At 51.9% G+C, this 22803-nt stretch overlaps 1 protein-coding gene across 15 annotated transcripts in view; it reads right to left on the bottom strand.

Moving 5' to 3' along the window:
- TCF4 (transcription factor 4) overlaps positions 1–22803 on the bottom strand; it is a 176772-nt gene that overhangs the window by 26579 nt on the left and 127390 nt on the right. For 13 of the 15 annotated variants that reach the window (XR_014619249.1, XM_084304351.1, XM_084304348.1 and 10 more), the window contains 3 exons: positions 5657–5762; positions 4041–4174; positions 1975–2107 (listed from right to left, as the gene is read on the bottom strand). Coding sequence is in view for 14 of the 15 variants with exons in the window: in XM_084304351.1 (XP_084160477.1) it covers positions 1975–2107; positions 4041–4174; positions 5657–5762 (373 nt within the window). In the remaining variant the exon portion in view is untranslated. Of the gene's footprint in view, positions 1–1974; positions 2108–4040; positions 4175–5656; positions 5763–21650; positions 21988–22803 lie in introns of those variants that run through there. The other 2 variants (XM_084304344.1, XM_084304345.1) reach the window with 1 other exon arrangement.

Genomic DNA, 22803 nt, shown 5'->3' with positions numbered 1-22803 from the left:
TCCCATCCTTCTGGTGGGACTCGGATTGTAAATCTTAAGATTACTGAATTAACTCCCAGGGATCTGTATCTCAACGAGGGGAATTATATCGAGCAAAGTATCTAGTGTAACAGATCGGCTGCAGCCTTCCCGGAGAGAATTTCACCTGATTTTTTATAGGATCAACTCCAGCACAAACTCAGGCTGTTCTGCTGGCATGGGGCTTTCTGAGAGGGCTGGGAATGATGTGTCTGTGTAAAGAGGAGTGGAAAAACTTGCACCGTATCGGCGTTCACAGCTGATGATCTTCCCAAATCATGGGGAGCTGACATTGCTGGGTCGAAGTCACATCCTTCTTAGGCTGCGCGACCGCTCGCCACCCTCGTGTAACTGGAAGCTCGGCGTTCTTGTAAAATAGGCAGCGCGGTACGCTGTGACTGCTCGAGTAATAAAATTACTGTGAAACCAGTGCCTCAAGGGGAAATGCACATAATGTTTCTCCTGGAAAAGCTGCATGTCACAGTGCATAATGTCATGCAAACAACACGTCATTAGGGCTGAAAGCAGCGCGCAGGATTAATGCGGGCATCAGATGGCTACGACCGAGCGCCTTCAGCATACGCTCGGCGAGCCCCGCTCAGTGACTGGTTGCCGAAACCTTGCACTGCTTCAGACCTTTGAAAACAAGAGCCAACGCTTTGCATAACACTACCCACTGCTTCCCGTCGATGCCATCGCGCAGCCTCGTGGAAGAAGCTGGCTCCCAGGGCACCCAGGGGAAGGGCAGCACGCACGCAGCCTTCGGGGCACGTTCACCTTGCTCTTCTGGCTTTGCTTTTCAGGAGAGGGATCCAGATGAAAGTCTGGAGGAATTTTTTTACACGGGCACTGAATATTTATTTATTCAGGCACTGAGGCACATGGACAGGAGATGGGATTCTCACTCCTGCCCGCTCGTGTCCCTCTGCGACATCTTTTTCTGTTATCTGTAAGGCGCCTGCATCGCGGCTGTGAAATGGCAGAATTAAGTTTGCCTCTATTAGGCCTCTTTTGAGGGCAAAAACGAGAGTGATTTCTGCCTGTCGTGCCCACAGAAGCAGCAACTACGTTGTAAAGGAAGAACTCTCAATGGAATGGCAAGATTGAGCGCGGAAACACTACCCTGAAACGGGATCCCTTTTTCTCAGACAGTGACAAATTAAGAAGAGACCGTATTTAGTTTTTGCTTTGTTCAGAGCCCTTGAAAAATCTGATGCCCATGTGTTAATGGTTGAACCCACCCTCCATTCTTGCTGCATTAGTCCTGCTCCCCGTCATTCAATCCGGAATCATGTGTGTAATCCGAAACATGTGTCCAGCGATGTGTTCCCTATTTACCAATTATTTCATTAGCTTTATTTGTTCTTTGAGATACAGGCAAAGCACTATTTTTTTTTATTTTTTAGTTCCTGTATTGAAGCCTGGCCCGGTGTTTGCCAACTCTTTAGGAAAGCACACAAATGCACGCTCTTTGATTTTGCAGAGCGATGTCAGCGGGGGCTGTCCCCGCTGCAGGGACACGCTGCCACCTCCACGTCCCCCACGCCGCGGGGAAATGGGGAAAACACCCAAGGGGATGACCACAAGGTGCATCACCAGGTGCTCCCGAGCTGCTGCAGGCAAGCAGATCACTAAGGGCAGCAAAACCAGGCTTCAAAACCAGCCAGAGCAGGCAGCGGGGATACCAGACCACCTTCTGCACAGTTTTTGAAGCAAACACTTGGCTGCAATCCTCATTTCACCAAAAAAAAGCGTTCGGATCTATGTGCAAAGGAGGGCGAGGTCATTGAGGATGTGTTTATTTCCATGAACATCCTGCTATCTCCCTGAGCCTCCTGGACTCGGTATCTTTGATTTGGGCTCTCTGGCACCAGCACAGTGCCCTGGAGCAGAAAAAAGAGGCAGGAGAGAGCGGGGAAGCCCCGGGCAGCAGGCGCAGCGCCCGCCCGCACTCACCCATGATGCTGTCGGTCCCGTTGGCCGGCGGCGTGCACGACGAGGCGCTGTAATGATTCGTGCCGCTGCGGTGGAAGGTGGACATCGGAGGAAGACTGGAGTTGATGTCTGCTGAGGAGTGTGATGGGTAGCTCTGTGCCGAAGAGGAGGCCAAAAAAAAAGGAAATATTTTCAATATTTGCAATATTTTAAGGACTGAGAACACAGAGGGCAGCAGGCTGCTCGTGTTGCTCCAATTCCAGGTGCTGCTGTGCTTCACCCAACCAAGAAAAGCCACGAGGCTACGGGGGGAGGGTGTTTTTCTACCTCAATTTGACAGCTTTTGGAGAAGAGGCAGCACATCCCAACCTGCCATGCATAAATATCCACAGAGGAGGGGATGTAACTGCTGGGGAAACTCCGTTTCCTTTGGTTTCTCAGGGGAAGACATCCAACCACTATCGCTAAATATTTCAGGAGAAACATGGGATCTGGATATAGCCTAGCCAGGACCTGTTCCCTGTACTCACAGCATCTTGAAAATCACTGATGTGTCTGAGAAAATAAGAGTAATAACAGCTTTTCTATCTTCTTCTTGCAGTTTCCCTACAGGTCACCGAAAAGTTAAGGACATTTGCAGGGAATTGAACTGAAACCATCCCAAATTTCCTCCCCGGGCTTTTCTTAGAAGATTTTTTCTTAGAAGATTGGATGATTTGGCCCGTCCAGATGCCCAGAATGGATGATTAACAGGAGCTTTGCCAGCACTGAGCACCTACAACTCAGACTGGCATCAGTGAGAGAGCTGGGTCCTCCCTGTCTCTGAAATTTAGGAAAAATAAGAGTATCTATTAAAAAAAAACCAATATTTTGGGGACTATAGGTGGAATATCTATTCTCATTTTACACTGTAGAAATATTCTAAGTCTTCATAACCCCCCAACGTGCTACAAAACCAAGAAATTCAGAATCAAGGCAGACTTAAAAGAAATGCAAGAACGTTTGCAGACTTGCCCAGCCAAGGTACTCGGCTCTCTGACCTGAATCCCGAGCTGGTAGCATGGAAGAGCTACCTAATTCTGATGGATGAGCACCGGCGTAGATACCAAATTAGACGAAATTGGGTTTTAAAAGTTATGCTCCATTTTTGTAATAGATGCCTGTCACTTCAGAGCAACATTAAGTTTGCTTAGTGCCTTAATTATGCTTTTGAGAAGGACATGATTAAGCAGTTTTTGAGGCAATCCTTTTTGCTTTTGCCTTCCTATTAATTTTGCATGGCAGCGTGCTACCCTCATTAAACGTGAGACTTTAAAGATTTGTTTTGCAAATTCATTTTCAGTTTGTAACAGCGAAGTTTGTTTCTCCTTATTCCTAAAGCGATGTTTCTCCTAGGCACAGCCTTCTCCCCTAAAACCAGTGCTCTCTGCTCTTCCTTTTTAATGGGCTTCAGGAGCGAAAAGCACAGGTGTAGATTGAAAAAACAAAATGTTTCATGCGTTTTTAGGAAAAAGGGCTTCACTTCAGCAGCCTGTTCATTTGTTTATCTCCTCCTTTACTTAAAAACACGAGCAAAACGAAGGGCTGGATTGATGCAACCCAGCGTCGTTTCTACATATCCAATTCAGCCGTGATATTAGGAGAATATCCACTAAGCTGCACTCAAATCAGATTTAATTCCAATTTTGTTCTATTCCAATACAATAGATGGAATCAGTCCCAGCAACTTCCTCGTGTGAGAGATCAGGATGTACCGGAGAAAATGAGAAAAAATCCCTTTTTGCAACCAGCAAATGACTGCTGGATGGCTACCTGTGACCGGCAAAGGACGGCGCCTGCCAGAAATCAAAGGCCAGGCCGCTTTGCCTCGCCGTGTGGGCTCAGCACCAGCCCACGCAGTGGCTTTTTCTGCTCTTTTCTCTTCCCAGTTGCGCCAGGAGGGGTTGGGATGGGTGAAGGAGCTGTGACCCATCAGGGCTGGCGGTGGAAATGGGTACAGCACAGGCTGGGAAAACTGTGCAAGGGAACTAAGTGCCAAGATGATGCTTTGAAATGTGCTGCCCACCCTGGTCCCCCTGGCCCCTTACCAAGCGGTCGTGGGGGTGCAGGCTGCAGTAGCTGCTGGACTGGGGGAGGTGGGAAGAGTTGCCCAGCATGCCCCCGTAGCCGGGCTGGTTCATCCCGCTGGAGGAGCTCCACGGGTCGCTGCTGTGATGGCCATCTGCAAGAGAGAGGAGGACACGGATGTGGATGTCCCAAGGCTGCAAATCCTCCAAACCACCCCCCCGGTTCGTCCTGCTGCAGGCTCGAAAGCATCACATCACCTATAACCAACCCCAGCAGGCAGAAATCCGACCTTTGAAATCAAACACTCAGGATGGCCTAACGAGCTTTGGAGAAGCCTCAGCTCGATAAATGCCGAGATATGTCCCAAACTCTGAGTATTTCCACACCCAAAAAGCTGTCGGAGTTGTTATATTGCTTAAAAAAAGGGGGCTCCCCAAATTTTATCCGAGGGGAGAGCGAGCTGCACGTTTCGCCTTTAGCTCGCCGTGCTGAAATGGAATTGCAACAACGCAACGAAAATTATTTTCGGCTGGAAGAACGCCAAAGCCTTAAAAAATAATAATAATAAAAAAAAAAAGATAACTTTTCCCTAACGAGCAGCAGACCTCAAAGACAGGCACGTGGGCTGCTCTTTCAAACTCCAGGAGTTGGTCTAATAAAAAATGATGATGTCTCACCTACAACCCTGCCTCCTTTCTACACTTCAAACACCCAGGCAACGGCGGCACTTCCAGCATCACCTTCCCCTCGCTGTTTGAACAGTCTCTTAAGGCAGATTTATGTCTTCCATGCAAATCGGGGAGAAGGTATCACTTCAAAAGGCAGAATGGCTCAGCACTACAAAGGGTAAATATTTGATGGCACTAGAAACCTATTAACCTCCAGCTTTTATAACCCGGGAGGAGCTTCCTGGTGCTCTCGAGGCAGGATTTGTTGATGCTGAAGCCAAAAGCACCATTTTCTTTTCAGCCACTGCCCGTCCTTGCCAGCTCAGGAGCTGGTTTGGATGGAGATCTCTGCACCAAAGGAGGTGACAAAAGGGACAGTGCTGCTGACGTCCTCGTCCCTCCCATCCTCGTTGTCCACCAAGGGACCCCCAGGGATGGGAAAAGTCCCAGCAGAAGCCTGGAGACACTGAGCAGCACCCAGCACCTTTAGCTGGGTCCCATTTTCCACCCACAAAATAAAAAATCATCTCTTTTTCGACTCAAAAGCGATTTTTTTTCATGGGTGGAAACTGGGCAGTATATACAGAGGCAGCAAAACCCAACCCCATGCCCTGCAAGTCCTTCAGCCCAGCGGTCCTACTGAATCAAACAGATTCACTTGTCCTCTACACAGCCCATCTTGCCAAACTCTAGGGGTTTTATTTATGAAGTTATGCAGAAATTCATCGAACTTCAAGAAACTCCGAGATAAGGAGCTGGCGAGTTATTCACCACGCCGCTTCGCTGCGGGGTCGAGGCGAGATGTTCAGAGGCACAATGGCCGGACCAAGACCTCCAGGTCTTCATTTTCATGGTAATGCTAGCGGACCACGGGATGATACGCCAGTGGGGCCCGACGACACGCGAGCCAAAATGCAAACAGAGGCAAAATATGCAAAACAGCTCGCCTTTTGAAAGCTGCCTCTTACCTTGCATGAAGAAGGAGCTAGGAAAAGTGCTGGCTGCTGGTTTTGAGGATGGATAACCTGGTGAATCCCTATTGTAGTCGGCAGTGCTTGCTGACGGGGCATAAACCTATGGAAAAAAAGACTAATTTAGTGTGCCTTTAGCAGGAAGCAGGGAAGAAATATTGAGTTTTTACCTCGCTGGGTATAAATCAGTTCGCAACACCACATCATTCTTCTCCGGGAACACAAAACCCTCGGTATATGTGTGACCGGGAAATAAATGTGAAGCTTCAAAAGAAAACTCCAGCCTGACATTTCCCAGCTTTAAACAAGGATATTTGCAAGGTATTTGTCAAACTCTTTATTTCTGTAAATACAACGAATCAGCAGATGTACATATGTTCTTCCTAGAGCGCCGAGGAGCTTAAAATAAACAAGGGCTTGAAACAATAGCGATTTTCTCATCTGAAAGCCTACGGACTTAGCACGTTGAAAAACAAAGAGGGAAGCAGCGCGAGCCAGCGAAATACTTCATTTCCCAAAATTAAAAAAAGAAAAAAAAGAAAATGGACGTTTAGAAGAGCAGCCTTATCGGGAACGCCGAAAATTGCAAACACATCTTGGGATATTGAATTCCCATGGACGTAGCCCCTTCCAGGGAAGCTTGAAAGGGACTGCTCGAAACCTGGGCTGCCACAGGACCACCAACACAGCGTGTGTACACGTCAGGGGGAAAACCCCTCCTCCCCTCGGACTCCGACGGTATTTGTGTGTGCAATAAACTTGGTGCATGTGCCAACAGACTGCTTGCCTTGCATTTGTTTGTTTGCTAATCCACCGGAGGGGTTCTGCGACTTGCCTTTTATAACATATCTGCTGTGTTCCTTGCTCGTGCCTAGGTCAACCCGGACGGCGTTTAAAAAAAAATACCAAATAATAGTAAAATATAAAAAAAATACAGCATGAAACAACACACAAAAGAAAAGCAGACACACACACACACAAAAAAAGGAAAAGCTGGTGCAGGCTGCTGAGCGTAATTCATTATTTCGAGCGTGGTTTATTCCCTCTCCACCCCCTCTCCCTATAGCTCGTGCTATTCCTCTGCGTTTTGTTCCTGCGCTGGAGGTGCCTCTCTCCAGATGGTCAGGAAGACTGAAGCACTGTCATCTCCTTGATGAAAATGGATACCTTCCTGCCTCCATTTTGAAGCAGGCAGCAGATCACAAAATTGGCAGAGCGCCGACGCCGCCGTTCGCAGGTCACGGCGAACGGGAAGAGAAAAGGCAGCAGCGGAGCGCAGCCGCGCCCCCCGGCCCGCACCTCGCAGCCGCTGCGGAGGGGATTTCAGGGATCCCCTCGTCCCAAAATCGAGAGAGGGTTTTAGGAAAGGGCAAGCAGAAGGGCTGTGGGATGTCGAGATGCTCGCTGGCATCCCTCGGGCCCGGCTGCGGCGGTGCCACCCGTGCCCCTGGGTGCAGGCCGGGCCTGAAGCGCTGCCCTGCCCAAAATGTGATCCACACGGGGCAGCACCAGCAGCAACCCCACACCCGGAGAAACTGGGGCTGAAGTGAGAGTTTTGGGGAAAGCAGAGCCAAACGGCTCAGCCATGGTGGCTCAGGGGCCCCAGAAACCCTCCTCAGAAGCCACGGCCCTGACGTGAGGCACCAAGAGCTGCCCACACAGGGGGAGCTGAGGTAGCGCAGTGGCAGCCAAGGCCACAGCCAACTTTCTACTTTTCTGTCAGCATTCAGCCAGATCCAAGGCACAAGAACACAAGCACATGGGTCTGCAAGCCCTAGGGTTGCCCTGTCACCAGCTGTCAGCCCATGGTGCCACCTCTGGTGCTGCTTTCCTCCTAGCACTGCTCTGGCACAGCTTCCCCTAATGGCTGTGCTGCAGCTCACGAGGCAGGCATAAAGTCTGGTGCAGACTGCTGAGAGAAAGAAGAGTAGTCCAAAAGAAGGATTTTCATGTTTGCCAGTTTGAAAAGCCACCTGAGCTTACGGCCCTCCTCCTTTTGGCTCAGCAGACCTCAGCAGCGAGGCAGCACAGCCGCAGCTCCCACCTGGAAAAAACAGGAGGGGCGCTGGGCTGAGAAGAGATGGACGAGGAAAACCCTCCTGAATCCCATCTGATTAGGAAAACCCTCCTGAATCCCATCCGATGAGGAAAACCCTCCTGAATCCCTTCTGATTTCAGATACACGGAGCTCCTGCTATTTTAAGGGCGACCACCACCTCTTCATCCTCACCTACCCGGCGCTCTCCCTCCCATGCCCCACGTCACCCACCTGTAGTGGGGTTCAGAAGTGCTCGCTGGCTAAATTCCTGACTAAATTTATTTTTTCTGCTGCTTTATAGCGACATTTTCACACAGAGCAAGCCGCTGGATTGAAGGAAATTAACTCGTTTTGCTGTGACAGGCTCAGTCAGAAGGAGGAATTTGAGGAGATGCGAGGAAGCGTTTGGAAAAACTCCTGTATTTCCTACAGAAGCGTCACTCCTTCACCATCAATATTCCTTATTTTCAGAGTTTTGTCACCGTGGGATTCTCAAGTTATCATGACTTCGGTTAGGAGCACGCCTGGAAATTCCTCTTGTCCTGAACTGTGCCGAAGTCTCTGGATTTTTTGCCTTTGTATGACTGGGACTGCAGCAATTTCAGCGGGCGATACATGATGCAGAATAAATGATTAATGGGATGAATGACAATATTCTGGCCACACCATTTCACAGAGGAGTTGTGTCTCCAACCCCAGCTAAACAGACAGAAATCCTCACGAGTAAGCCATGATAAAGGGACCAACCCAACAACCCGATGCAGGAGAGCGAAAGTTGAACAGGTTAAATTCGTGGCCCTGGTAGAAATGGCAATCTGCTGCCTACGAGAAGAGAGAGGAACGAGATGTGTACAAGAGTGACTTTCTGATTTGACAGAAAGTGCATTAGAGATTTAAAGATGTTAATATTCTTAAAGAGAGCCCGAATTTAGAAAATCACTCTGACTCATGCTGGGAGGTTTGAAGAGATGATGAATAATGATCTGGGAAAAAAAACAAGCCCTGCTGTAATGTGACAGGATGACAAAATTATCACATTGTCTCCATTTCTGGGAGCCTGCCTTCGACTTCCAAGCACCTTTTTGTCTTTCATTCTTCTGCAAAGCTCGCCGTCCCGGGGACGTGCTTCAGAAATCTCCCATTTTCCAGGACCGTGCGCTGTTTTCCACCCGTGGTGACATGCTCAGACCTCAGGAATCCAGGGTTTTCCAAGCAAAGAGCCTCGGGAATGCCTATAACACGTCGTAGCATTGCTGGCTTTGGAGTGAAGGGCTCTGGCTGCTGCCAAAGGGCTCGCTGAGGTGCGTCCAAGTACCAGGAGGTGCCTCCAGAAAGCGTGGCCGCCTCCCCAGCTCCCCATCGAGCTGTCTGGAGGCACCTGGCTGCTGGTGTTTGGAAACTGAGCTCGAGCAAGGTGAAGAGATCTTCTCCTCCTCTCCTGTCTTGGCTCTGCTCTCCTCCCCTCTCAGGCCTCCAAGCACCCGGATGCAGGGCGCAAAGCTTGAGGTGTAAAACACTGGGTACAGAGAGATCCGCTCCGACAGGAACCCGATGGAAGGAAACATCTCCGACGAGAAGAAACACATCATAAAAGCTCCTCGACGCCAGCACCTGCCCAGGGGTTTTGCAGGAGTCCCTCGCAAAACCCCTCGCGCCGTCCTCCTCTGGCTTGGTGGCTTGAGGTGACGCTGGGGAGGCTCAAAGCTAAGAGCGAGCCAAGGGCTGACCACAGCCACGTGCTGTGTTGGACAAGAAAGCCTTCTTGGCCACCGGTTGTCCCAATTTGTCATCCGTGGGGTGCCACCGCTCCCATCTCCTTTACCTGTGAGCTCCAGATCCACACGAGGCCGAAAACAGGGCTGGGACAGGCAGGCGGCGGCACCATCCCCTGCTCGAGCACTTGGAGGGGAAACCCTCTCACCAGGGACACTGAATTTTAAAATACTCAATAAAAAATGAAGAAAAAGAAAAGCATTCTGTCCTTTCTCATCACTTGAGGGCCACCCTCCTCAGCTGCCATCCTCCCAGCCCCGCCGCCTGCCCAGGGGCAGCTCTGCCAGGCCGGGGATGAATCTCCCCAGCTTTTAGCTTTTTAAAACAACCCGACATGGCATGAATTTGGGATTTTCAGCCCGCGTGAGGCGCAGATGCCCTTTCCCCGGGCCGACCTGCTGCAGGTTTCCTGCAGAAGGGGCTGGCAGGTCCCTAATTTCGGCCACATGTTTTGAGGGAGAGGAAGAGGGAGCGGGGCCGAGGGGGGGGGGAGGCGCGCTGATGAAAAGAGCAGCTCCACAAGTGAAGCACATTACCAGCCCGGAGTGGAAAGGGCCGGAAGGAAAACCCACCCACCTCACCCCGCGTTTCTTCTATCAACCTGCAATTGAGGCAATCAAAACCAGCTGTCGGCTCTTCCAGATCTTTCTCGCAGGACAAACACGCCAAAGGGCCCGGGGCCCGGCGTTGCCAGCAGCTGGTAATTGAGACCAGATGAGCCCCGGGAACGGCAAAGCACATGCGAGGCGAGCCCCGGCCCCGCGAGAGGTATGAAATTGCAGGTCCCGCTGAGCCTTTAAGTGCACGGTGCAGCGGCAAAAAACAAGTGTACGCCGAGCAGAGAGCCACCTGCACGCTTACCACCGAGCCCCGGGGGCCACAGGTTGCCCGGGGCTAATGCCGAAGCCGTGAGGTGCACGGGGGGGACGGGTGCAGGTGTGGGGTCGCTCAAGCCCTCGGCACCAGCAGCGGTTGTCCCCGCGGCACGGTGACCCTCGAGTACCCTCAACGTTAGCTGCCCTTTTTTTTTTTTTCTTCCCCCTCTTCTTCTCTTCTTCTTCCTCCTCTTCTTCTCCCACCCGATGGGAGCTCTGGGGTGCTGGGTGAGAAGAAGGCAGAGCCACCAAGCGGATCCTGATGAGAAACCAGAGTGGTTTCTACCAGGCGTTGGGGAAGGAAAAGGAAGAAAGGCGAGAGGGACAGAAGGTTGTGGGGGTGAGAAGTGAGCAAATATTGCAGAGGAAGTCCCGGGGATGGGGGACAAGAAGATGGGAAGGCAAAACGGAAAGAAAAATGCGTAGAGAGGGGAATTGAATAAGTTAGGAAGGTGCCACGGAGATGGGCACAGCACAGGGATGGGAGCACGGGAGGATCGGCCCGTGCCGGGGAGGTGGCCACCGAGGGCTCCCCAAGCTTCAGCCCCATCCTGGTGGCACCTCCCAGAGCCAGAAGAAGGCTGAGGAAGGAGAAAAGAGGGAATGACAGATTGCAGAGCCACCGAATCTGTAAAGGCTGATGAGGAGCTGGGTCTCAGGAGCCAAGGGCCAGAGGTGGCCACCTTACCTTGAGGTAAGACCAACGAGCGGCCCTTTGAATGCAGAAGTCAGCGGAGAGGAGCAGGAGGCACGGCCAGGAGGGGAAACCAAAATGCAAAAGGGAGAGGGAGTAGGCAGGAAGGGAGGACAAAGCACCAGGGGTGTGACTGGGGAGGAAAGATGGGACAGAGCTGGGGAGCGGAGCTGACATCCTGCACTGCCCACAGCCCCGGAGCTTGCAGAGAGGCAGCGAGGCAGAACCAGACCTCAAAAAAATATATATATATAAAAAAAAAGGCAATAAAGAGCGAGTAAGAGCAAAAAAAGTGGGAAAAGAGAAATAAAAGTGATGATGAAAAGAACAAAGGTGCCACTTGGCCAGGCTCCAGGGCGAGTTCTCAGATGTGAATTTCAATTCACGTTCAATAGAAGATAGCGAGTTTTTAGGCTTTTTTTTTTTTTTTTTTTAAGTGAAGGACTTCCCAGAAAAGGACCATCTCATGCCTTTTCCCTCTTCTCGGGATCTGCTTTCCAACTTCCTTTCCTGCTCTGCTTTTACCGAGAGCCATTTTGTGCTTTTTTTTTGCCTTCTTTTTCCAATTCTCTGCTTCCAGACACACGCGGAGATGGGAACGCACCATGGTCTGCCCATATTTTCCTCTTAAATCTCAAGCAAGCGAAGGGTTCGCCACCATCCTTGGCCAACATCGACCTCACCCACCACGATCCCATAACTTCGGGTCGACAACCACGAAGCGGATGCTATCCATGTGCCCAAAGAGCTCTGAGAGCCCCCTTGGTTTGGGGTGCCATCAGCTTCAGGTGCTGAGCCACAGGAAAAACCAAGGAGGAAAAGAGAACCGTTTGCTTTGTGTGTCAGCGGAGATGTCAGTCCCCATTAATAAATCTATCCGCTAAATCTACTCTTATTCATGGGGGACATCACCAAGTTAAAGTAAAATAAATTATCTTTAATTAAATGGAATTGTCGTCTTCCTCCTGCTATCATCCCCAATTATTACATCCTAATCAGCCCTTTTGGGAGAAGGCACGAGGGAAGGCTGAAAGGCACATTTACTCTAAACAATTTCTCTCTCTGTCAAGAGATGGAAGTTTTATTTTAATTATTGTTTAGGGCTCCGATTTTTACTCTTTTTTTTTTTTTTTTTTTTTGAGGAAAGGGATTAAAGTTTAAAACGCCATCATTCAAAGCAAGGAAGAAATCTGCTGGTGTCAGAGCAATTTCCTCTTTGGCCCTCCTACGATTTGAAGCCCAGAGCAAGGAGATGTGCGAATCCTTTGGGTCGACTCCTTCAGGGTGAGATCCAGCAGGGGATTTCCATTCAAAAAAACAAATGTTCTGGCTGCAGATAGGAGGTGAGGGCACTCGGAGGGCTACAAAACCCTCCTGGGAGCACGGCACTGTCACGGGGTGAGCACCCAGGAGGCTGCAAGGTGCCTGGAGGAAGCGTTGAAGTCTCCTGGGCTGGGCTGCTTCAGCTCAAGCTGTCTCCCAAGCTGTCCTGGAGAAGATCGGCTTGCCCGTGCTGGAAAAGGCTGCTCTTTTTCAAACGACGACAATTTAACCCCAAATATTTCACAGGATGCGTTATCACCACCACCTGCACGGTGAACGCCGCATCCACCAGCCAGAAAGCTCCCGGCACCGAAAAACCCCTCAGCCAAAATTTACCGAGGACGCACCAAACGTCCTACAAAGCTCTGCCCGTCCAAAATCACCAGGAGCTGCACTTTAATATTAATCTCCAGGCCCTGTGCAGATTTAAAAACGCGTTTCTCCCCCTGCCAACGCTTGCTCGTTGGCCGTCAAGTCCCCAAACGCACCCTGAGCACCCCCTGCCCAGTTACAGGACGAGATAAATTTCGGATAACAACAAAAAGGGGAAAGCTGAGATTGTGACAAGGGCTGGAAAAAGGAAGAAGCGCTCCGTTCCCATTAATTAATGCAGCCTTTTTATATATATATTAAAAAAAAAAAAAAAAACACGCACTTTTCAGGGTGTAGCACTGTTTTCATTTAACGCTGCTTTGAATTGCCGCCTCCAGAAGTTAAAAAAAAAAAAAAAAAAAAAAGAGGAAAAGAAAGAAACCACAGCTCTCCGAGCCTGCTGACTTCTTATAAAAGAACCAGTTTTAAACTTGTTTACACTACTGGTTCCAAATGAATTCAAGATGGTGGCTAGTTAAAGAAAGGGAGCCCATGCCAAGGGTTTTGATCAAAGGGCTCCCATTCAACAATGTTCAGTTTTAATTGACCACTAATTAAGCTACATTAGTCAAAGAAAAGTCTCTATCACTTCTGAGTGACGAAGAAAAGAATTCCTTTAACCCTGTCCTCGTCCTCCTTCAGCCGGCTCGCGGCAAAGCAGCTTCTCGAGTCTCCGCCTTGGAAGCGTTTCCAGGATCAAGATGCCAACAAATCATTTTTTTGGGGGGGGTTTTGAGCCAAAAAAACTCAAAAAGAAGAGTCGGAGGAGGGCTGTCGCGTCAGGATCAGATCGATCAGAGGGAGCGAGGAGAGATGCCGACGCGTAGCTCGCTCCGAGCAGCGGGGTCGGGAAGGGGAAGGCTGCGAGGTGGCACCGGGATGGTTTGAAGGAAGGCCAAAAGTCCTCGATATTCCCGTGGGCTTCACGGAGAAGTTTGCAGGATGCAGGGAGCAGCTCCCCAGCACCGCAGCCCTCTTTGCTGAGGGCTACACTCGCGGCCTTCCCTTGCGTTGTATGTTATCCTAACGATTTTTGGCAACAAACCGCTGCCTTTCAGATAATGGCATTTAATGAGGCCCATATCTTTTTTTTTCAGCGTTCTGCCCCAGGCTCATTAAAATGCACTTGTTTTTGCCACGCAATGGCTCGCTCTCCGAAACCAAAATATGAATGCAAATGGGCGCTGCTAAGTTTAAAGCGGGATTTGCATAACAGGAACCCAACGCGGCGCTGAACGCCTCTCAGCACCACAATTATTGCAAGGGGGGGGGCAAAAAGGAAAAAAAAAGATGGGTTGTGAGAGCCACCGCGAGCTCGAGGATGAAGGAGCTGCTGGTTCGTGACACCGTTATCTCCCGACGCCCGGTCTCAGCGAGGAAAGGGGGTCTGAAAAGCCTAAACTCGATGGGGTAATTGGTGAGATCGGTACAAAACGGGATGTACCTACTGCTGGTAGTGCTGAGAGATGAGATTGTTAGCTGAGAGCCTAAGGGGGCAAAGCCGGGGGTTGTGCAACTGTTGTAGGGCTGCAGCCGCCAAATCGGGTTTTAAAAATAAAGCTGAGCACTGCCGGGCCTCCTTTGTAGAGCTATCAGGGAGATCAGTCACTCAGAAGGTCACCCCACGATTTATTTCGTGTGTTGTCTGAGAAAAGTTAGACTTGGAGGTGCTCAGCCCTGTGGTGGGGGCTTGCCTTGAGATCCTACAGCACCCCAGCACTGCCAGCTCACTCGGTGCAAGGAGACTGGGCGCTTTTGGGGCCGCCCACTTTGCTCTGACAAGGAGGAAACCACGTCGTGAAAGCTTACCGTGGTTCTGAAACGAGCCCGAAAGGAACCAAAGTAAAGGTTTCCAGCCTTAAAAATGCTCCCACTTCTGTGCTGACAGTGGCAGGAGCCTCAGCAGGCCGGGCGAGCACCCCAACGCCTCCCGTGACGCCACCGCGGGCAGTGCTGACGAGATCCTGCTCTATGCCAGCGAAGATTAGGAAAAAAAACACCAAAAAAAATACCCCATGGTTCCCTTTTCTGTACACGACAGCTCCACGGAGGCACCCGGTCCCTCCCAGCACCTCAGGGGGCGGCCTGGTGTCACCGAGCGCAGGCCCGTAGCCACAAAGCCCGTCCTGGTGGCCAAAGCTGAGGAGGGAGCCCCGCCACCACCGGCCCCTCATGGCTTTCAGCTCCTCAACCAGGCCCAGGACCCTGGCAGTGCTCTGAGGCCTTCTTGCGAGCCCCAACTGCTGCCCCACGGCCCTAAAAGCACCTCCATCACCTCTGGGGGTGAACACGGAGCCACGGGGCACCCCTACGAGCTGCCCTCTCATGGCTCTGGCAGAGCCAGAGGCCCCTCTCCACGAGACAGATGTGTGCTGGGGGCACGGCTGGGTTATTTCTCTCGTCTCCATGCCGGGGAGATCAGGGACCATCCGGCAAAACCTGCCCTTGATGGTCCTGGAGCTGCGACATGGCGACAGCCCCCGGCGCCCTCCTGAGCTCAGAGCCCCCCCGACACGTGGTGTCGGGGCGAGAAGGAGCAGGGCGGGGGGAAAAACAAAATAGCAATGATAAAAAATTAAAAAAAAATAAAAAAATACCAAAGTTGTTATTTTTCCTGATAAAAACGGGAGACGCGGGGTGTATCAGGTGTTCACAAGCACGGGGATTCAAGTCGTTCTGCGACTCCAAATCTGCAATCGCCTCCGAGCCTCAACCAAGCACCACTCCCAAGACATCTCCAGCTTCACCTCTTCACGTCTTCGGCTCTTAAACCCTGCCTATCCTGCGTGGGGATGGCACAAGGTTTCTTTCTCCCCATTTCTGACAGTTAGAGGCTGGGAGAAGCCGGGAGCACGACGACAGCGAGCGCAGAGCCGAGGCAGAGGACGGGCAACCACGAGGCGCTGATGGCAGTGGACACAGGAGGGGCAGCACTCGGTAAAACTGCATTAAAGCAGCTTCAGCATTACCTCGCCGGGACTTGTGCCTACGATAACGTTCCCTGCTGCTCATAACCCTCGGGAAAAGAGGCTCAAGACCCTCATCGTGGGACAGAGCCCGAGGAAGCAGCCCGAGCTGCAGTGTGCTAACAGGTGCAGGAAGAATAAGACGCTGGGCAATCAACTTGCCTTCCCTCTGCTTTGCCAGCCTGGCTTAATAACGCCACCAGGAACGTAAACATTTCGGCGATCCCTATTGAAAAGTCAGTAAAATAATGGGGCGCACAGCTCAGCCTCCTTCATTTTTTAAGTAATACGTCTGATTATTTCAATCGCGCCAGCACTTAGCTGAATGGGCTTAAATACGCATGCTGCATCGATCGGGTTTGTTTTATTCATCAGAAAGCCACTGAGCAATTCGGCATTATTATTATTATTATCATTATTTTTTCTTCCTTTTCTTTCCTCCTTTCAGATGCCACCCCCAGGCCCTTCCCGTGCGGCTGTGGGCTGCGCCTTCCGGGAGGAGGGACGGCGCCGGGCACGGATTTCCAGGGCAAAAAGCAATCCAGCGGGGCTCCGAGCGGGGTTTAGCGGCACTGCTTGGCCAGATGCTGCACGACAAAATCCTCCAGCTGCAATCCGAGGGCCGCCGGGCGAGCAGGGAGCTGCGACAGCAGCCCTGGGGCTTGTTTGCACCGTGCCCTCCGCCTGCCCGAGGACCCCGGTGCTGCCCGCAGCGGGATGGAGCTGCTGGGACCCCTCTGTGCCCAAAACCGGAGCAGGAGAAGCAGCAGCAGCAGCAGCAGCAGCAGTGCCCTGCTTGCATCCGAGCTGCAGCTCATGTGCTTCTCATTATGGGCTTTGCAGGCGTTGTAAAGAACAATTCGATCCCGCGCACATGGGTTCTCACACCAGCCCCACTCCTGTTCAGACACCTAATAAAGCCCCGCAGGTGCACGAAATTTCCTCCGCCGCAACTTTTTTTTTTTCCTTTTTTTTTTTCCGCCTTTTAATATTATTAATTTTATAGGCGAAGCTCGGGTCCTCGCCGGGGAAGGAATTGGGAACCTGGGCACCGAGCTGCACGCCGCAAATTGCGGCCGGGGTAAGGGGGGATTTGTGGAGGGCAGGTTTCGGGCTGAGATGCTGCACGCTGGGGCTGCGCTGGGAAAAACCCCAAAAGCTCTGCCCTAAAGAAGTGGGCACCCAGCAGACAAATCCCTGAAGGCTCCAGGGCCGATTCTGCTCCTCCTGCAGCCCACCTGAAAGCCCCCCCTTGGGCATCCGGGAGGTAGCACCGTGCCAACACCTCCCCAGAAAGCAGAACCAAAACTGAGTAACGAGCGCAGAGCTCCCAAACCAAGAGGCACCGATTTAGAAAGCTTCCCAGAACGAGGCCTAGCCTAAATTAGCTGGATGAAATAATTCCCAGGGAAATCTTGGGGATTTTTTCAATGCCAGGAGGAAAGCTGAACGCCAAATCTTGCCAAATCCCCGCTCAGGTGTGGGGGTGCGTCCCCCCCCGTTAAATCCCAAGAGGTTTAAGCAAAACTTTTTCCCGAGCCCGAGCGTTTCTTCGCCGTGAAATAAGCACACGAGGGACCGGGAGATGGCTTCTGACGGCCTGACCTCGCCGTGACAGCCTGCCTTACCCCCTCCCTGCCTTTTTTTTTTTTTTTTTTTAATAAAAAAATAATCAAAAAAGCAGCAGGAAGGCAGGGCAGCCCGGGGCAGGCAGCTCGTGCCCCTCTCCTGCCACCACGGCGGCTGCACAACTTCAGGAGCTGGTGAAAAAAATAAAATAAAATAAAACGAGTTCCCCTAGCACTGCGCCGTCAGAAAAAGAGGAAGAAAGTGGCTGAAACGCTCCCTTTTCAAAAAGAAATGCCCTGTATGAAAGCAGCAAATCCCACGTCTCCAAAGTGCCACGGCAATTTTACAGTAAGCCGAGTTTAATGCAAACCAGATTGATGCCGAAACAGGAAACAAACAATTCTTCTGCACAATTTCCTGTAGATCAATTGGAAAGGTATTTAAAGACTGCACCAGCTATTAGATCTTTTGTTAACCCCCCCCCTCCCCACACACACACACACACACACACACACACCCCCCGGCCCTGCCCACAAAAAAGCCGCTCGGAGCGCACGCTGGCAGAGGATGTCAACACCAGGCCGTAATTCGCCGTGCCTCCCATCAATCAATAACCAAAGAAAATCCTATTTAGACTCGCTTTTTTTAAAGAAAAAAAAATATAATAATAAATAATAATAATAATAAAAATAAAATGAAACCAAACCCGACCACGGTTCGTTTCCAAACTGGCACGGCCGAGGACGTGCGGCTCGGTTCGGAGCGTATTTAAACCCCGCATGCATCCTGCGGGAGCATTAAGCTCCAGAAATGCCCGAAATGGTTTAGGAACCCCCCCCCCAGAGCTTTGCCACCCTAAAGCTGCTCCCATTTCTGGCGTGCACGACAGGAGGAAAGAGCTGGGACCCGTCGGAGGCAATGCTGCACCGCCCGGCGAGGTGTGCTGAGCCTGAAATGGGTGTTTTTAAACAGATTTGGGTTCTGCAGGCTCCCGGGTTCACAAAAACTCCCCCCGTCCCCCCCTTCCTGAATGTGAAAGGCAGCAAACACCGCTCGGGTCTCAACCTGCAGACTGACAACTCGCCCAATTTTTGCTTTCCCCTCGTTCTCGGGAGGCAGCTTACGGGATTCGCTTCGGTGACGAGATAAAACACGCAGCCTCGCCGCAACCTCCCCCCCCCCCAAACAATGGGCCAGCCTTCCAGACGGCTTGGCCTCGACCCACGGCCCCAAAAAAGCAGCGCCCGGATCCATTTTCGCCCTGCCACGCACCCGGCCCCCCTCTCTCCACGCGCGCCCCGGCCGAGCTACCTGAACCGCGGCGCAAAAGCTCTCCCCGCGCTTAGGAACCCGCTTGAAAGCAGCCTGGAAGTTTGGCCAATAAATATTATTATTAATTATTATTGTTTCTGGTTACCATCCGCTCCTTTCCAGCGCACGCAGCCCTTCCAACAAAGCAGAAGCGTAAAATACCGCGCGGCGCTGAATCGCCGCAGCTTCATTCGGGGCTCGGAGGCGGCGGTAGTGGGGGGGGGGGGGGACGGGGACACGACGACACGCACGCCACACGCGAGCACAAAAGGTCTCTAATTTAGATTTAGAGATTTCTTTCTCCTCGGGCTCCCAAAGCTTAACTTTCCCTGCCACGCCGGCGGGATGACACCCGGCTCACGCCATTCACAACTTCGCACTTGTCATGACGAAGCGCGGCCCGTGGAATTATGGCACTCGGTGGCCTAGCCCCTTAGCAGGAGCGATACCGCCGAGCATTCATCCTCCTCCAGGAACTTCCCGGGCTCGAAAAAGCTTTGGGATAGGAATAGCAGACGGGACGGGAACGGGAACGACTCGTTAGCATCCACTTTGGGGGATTTGGATGACTTGGCAAACAACTTATTTCCCCAACAACTAGGCGGAGAGCCGGTTCGGGGCTGCTTAGGGTAAAGCAAAAAGAGCAATGACAATAATTATAGGGTTCCCTATATGATTGAACACATGCGCGTGGCGGGAGCTGCTGCTGCTGCGATCTGAAGGGACCAGCAAAAGAAAATTTTGCCACTTTTGCCTTGCGTTTTCCTCTGCAGTAATTCCTTCCTTAGAGCCCCCTGCGTTGAAACGTGTTGCAGGTACAGGGGGAAATAACGCTTTAATAAAAGCTCCGGGAGGGGAAATTGGAACGAAGCAATCTGGAAAATCAGCTGTGGGAAGCGATCCCGCAGCCATCCCCTCGCAGGTACCGTGCACGTCCTAAAACACCGCCCGCACAGCTCGGGGAATGGGGAGCCGGGCTTGGCAAAAACGCCTCACCTCTCCTTCCCCTGCTTCCCGGGTTAGAAAACTCCTCCATGGAAACTTCCCTTCCAAAATCTTTTCGGGGAGAAAAAGCCGACCGAAAGCTCTCCCTGTCCGTGTATGGCATCACCAAGGCAAGCAGCGATCGCTGCCTCACACGTCCCCGTTTTCTTTCCCCCAAGAAATGCCCTCTGCTCCGAGGCACGGGGAGGAAAAGGTTTCTCACCGCCGGGCACGGGGAAATAGTTCAAGGCAAAAGTGAGCTCCCCCGGCGTGAGCTCTGCTAAAACACCCCGCGAGCGAGGGGAAAAAAAGCAAGCAGCAGAAAAAGCCTTCTGCAAACCTCGCGTTCGTGGCAGTTTATTTATTTTTTGGGTCATTTTTTTTTCGTGACTCCCGTACCCAAGGTTGCTTTTCTCCCCCAGCAGCGAGCGGGCCCGAGAGCGCTTTGGAAGGATTTTGCATTTTTCGGCTTTTGTTTATTCCCAGGGAAGCCCTGCTTCCGCTGCCGGCGCTCGGTTCAGGGAGTTCAAGCCGAATTTAAACAAGTAATTGACTTGTCACTGGGAAAAGACAAAAAAAAAACGCAGAGAAAAAAAAAAAAAAAAAAGGAGGGGGAAAAAAAAAAAAAAAAAAGAGGACCGGGGGAATTTAGGGCTGTATCTTTTCCTGCAGCCGGGGGCTCGGGCAACAACCAGCAGCCCCGCTCTGCTCGCGCAGCCCCCCCGCCAGCCCGGCTCCCCTCGCCAAGGCGCTCCACGCGTGGCATCCCCGGGCTGGGCGAGCTGCCTGGCACCAACTCAAGAGCCTTACAACGCACGACCCGAGCCAGAACAATGCCAACCGTATGAAAAAAACAACAAAACAAAAAAAAACCACGGAACAAAACCCCCGAAATCTGTTGGCCAAGTGGCCGGCTGAATACTTTCTCTCCCCAGCTCTCCGGTGCCGAACTCCTGCAGCTGCGCGGCCGTGGCTTTTGGCACGGCTGCACCCGCAGCCCCTTTGTGCTTCTTCCCCGGCTCCCTTTGCTCCGAGGAGCCCAGGGAAGAAGGAACTTGGGCAAAAGTGTTGAAAAATGTTTCGGAGGGTCCCGGCGCCAGGCGAGCGCCCTGCGTTGCCGCTTCCTGTTTACAGCGCGCTGTCTCGGGGCTTTTATTACTTACTGGGGATGAAGAGCAGCGGCTGGCAACTTTTTTTTTTTTTTTTCTCGCAAAGCAAAGCTACCCCCAGCCTGGCGGCGCGTGGGAACGCCAGGTTTCGTCCTGACGAGCAGCAGGCGCAACTAATTCAAATTAAAAAAAAAAATAAAAGAAAATAAAATAAAAGGGGGAAAAAAAAAAAAAAAAAAAAAAAAAAAAAAAGCGCCTCCCGGTAAATTCACCGATTCGCCAGCTTTTTCTTTTTCGTCTTTTAAGCGGTGTTAAATCTCGGCTGAGCAAAGCCCCTCGGTTTGCAGCCCCCCCCCCCCCCCTAGAGCTGGGAACAAAAGGCGAGGTCCGCGAGGCTCCGCCGGGCACCGCGCACCCCAAAAGGCGCCGGGCGCCGCGCCCCCCCGTGCCACCGGGGGCACCCCGGGGTGCTGCGCCCCCCGCGCACGGCCCCGCCGGCCCCCTCCCCAAAAATTGCAGCGGGGCAGCAAGTTGGCAGAGCCGGAATCGGGGCTCTTCCCCCCCCCACGACCTCCCCAAATTCCCCATTTTCCCGACAATTTTCCTCTCCTTTCCAGCCGCGGCTCTCCTCCTCCTCCCCCCCCCCCTCCCCGAGATATTTTAAAATACTTTTCCTCGCCGAGACCCAGCCAGAAAAAAAAAAAAAGGAAAAAAACACAGAGAAAAGAGAAAAAAAAAAAAAGGAAAGAAACCTCCAGATGGCGAGTATAAACCTTCTGCTGGGGTTATGCGCGGAACGCCCCGCGCGGCTCTCGCCTCTCCTTCCCTCGCCCCCCCCTCCCCAAAAAAAGCTCCGCGGAAGGGGCCGGGGCCGGGGCCGGGAGGGGGCTGGGGGCGCCCCCGGCCCCAAGGGGGGTGCCCGGTGCCCGGGGTTTGGGGGGGGTCCCGGCGGGGGTCCCGGCGCAGCGCCGCCTTACCGCTTTGCCATTATAGTAGTACATCAGGGAGTTGCCGCCCATGCCGGGGATCGTGTACGCGCAGTACATGGTCCCGGAGCCTTTTTCCCCTCCGGTTCCCACTCTTCCCAACTTTTATTTCAAACTCGCTCGAGCGCCCTGTGTGTTGCTGCTTGGCTTTTTTTTTTTTTTTTCTCTCTTGCCTGGTTTTTTTTTTTTTTTGCTCTTTTTTTTCTTTTTTTTTTTTTTTCTTTTCTTTTTTTTTTTTTTTTTTTCACCACAATTCCTGCACTTGCATGTTCCCAGATGGCCGGCCCGGGCGCGCTCAATATGCAAAGCAGGGCGAGACCATTCGCGGCGCGGGGGCGGAGGCTGCGCGCCCCCCCCCCCCCCCTCCTCCTCCCCCAAATCCCCATCCCCTCCCCGTCCCCTCCCACCCCCCCTCTTTCCCGCCTCCCCGGCCCCTTTCCGCGCGCCCGCGCCCGCGCGCGCCGCCCCGCGCCCGCGCCGCCTCGCGCCGCCCCGCGCCCGCCCCGCGCCGCCCCGGCGCGCTCCCAGCCGGCCGCCCGCGGGGCCGCGGAGTCGGGCCCATTAGCGAGCGGAATACAAATGCGCCTAATTGCCTCCCCCCCCCTCCTTCTCCCCCCCCTCTCTCCCTCTCCTTTTTTTATTTTTTTTCCCTTTTTTTATTTTTTTCCCCTTTTTAAATTTTTTTCCCTTTTTTTTTTTCTTTCCTTTTTTTTTCTTTCTTTTTTTTTCCTTTTTTTCCCCCTTTTTTCCCCCTTTTTATCCCCCCTTTTCCCCCTTTTTCTTCCCTTTTCCCCCCTTTTTTCCCCTTTTTTTCCTTTTCTTTTTCTTTCCTTTTTTTTTCTTTCCTTTTTTTCTTTCATTTTTTTCTTCCCTTTTTTTTCCTTTCCTTTTTTTCCTTTCCTTTCCTTTTTTTTCCTTCCCTTTTTTCCTCCTATTTTTTTTTCCTTCTCTTTTTTTTCCTTTCCTTTTTTTTCCTTTCCTTTTTTTTCCTTTCCTTTTTTTTTTTCCTTTCCTTTTTTTCCCCTTTTTTTCCTCCCTTTTTTCCCCTTTTTTTCCCCTATTTTTTCCTTTTTTTTTCTTTTTTTTCTTCCTTTTTTCCCCTTTTTTCCCCTTTTCTTCCCCCCCCCCTTTTTTTTTTTCTTTT

This window comes from Netta rufina (assembly GCF_964035555.1).
Source record: "Netta rufina genome assembly, chromosome: W".
Classification (NCBI taxonomy): Eukaryota; Metazoa; Chordata; class Aves; order Anseriformes; family Anatidae; genus Netta; species Netta rufina.
Note: the sequence above shows the minus strand (reverse complement) of the source record. Positions and strands in the feature narration are given on the sequence as shown.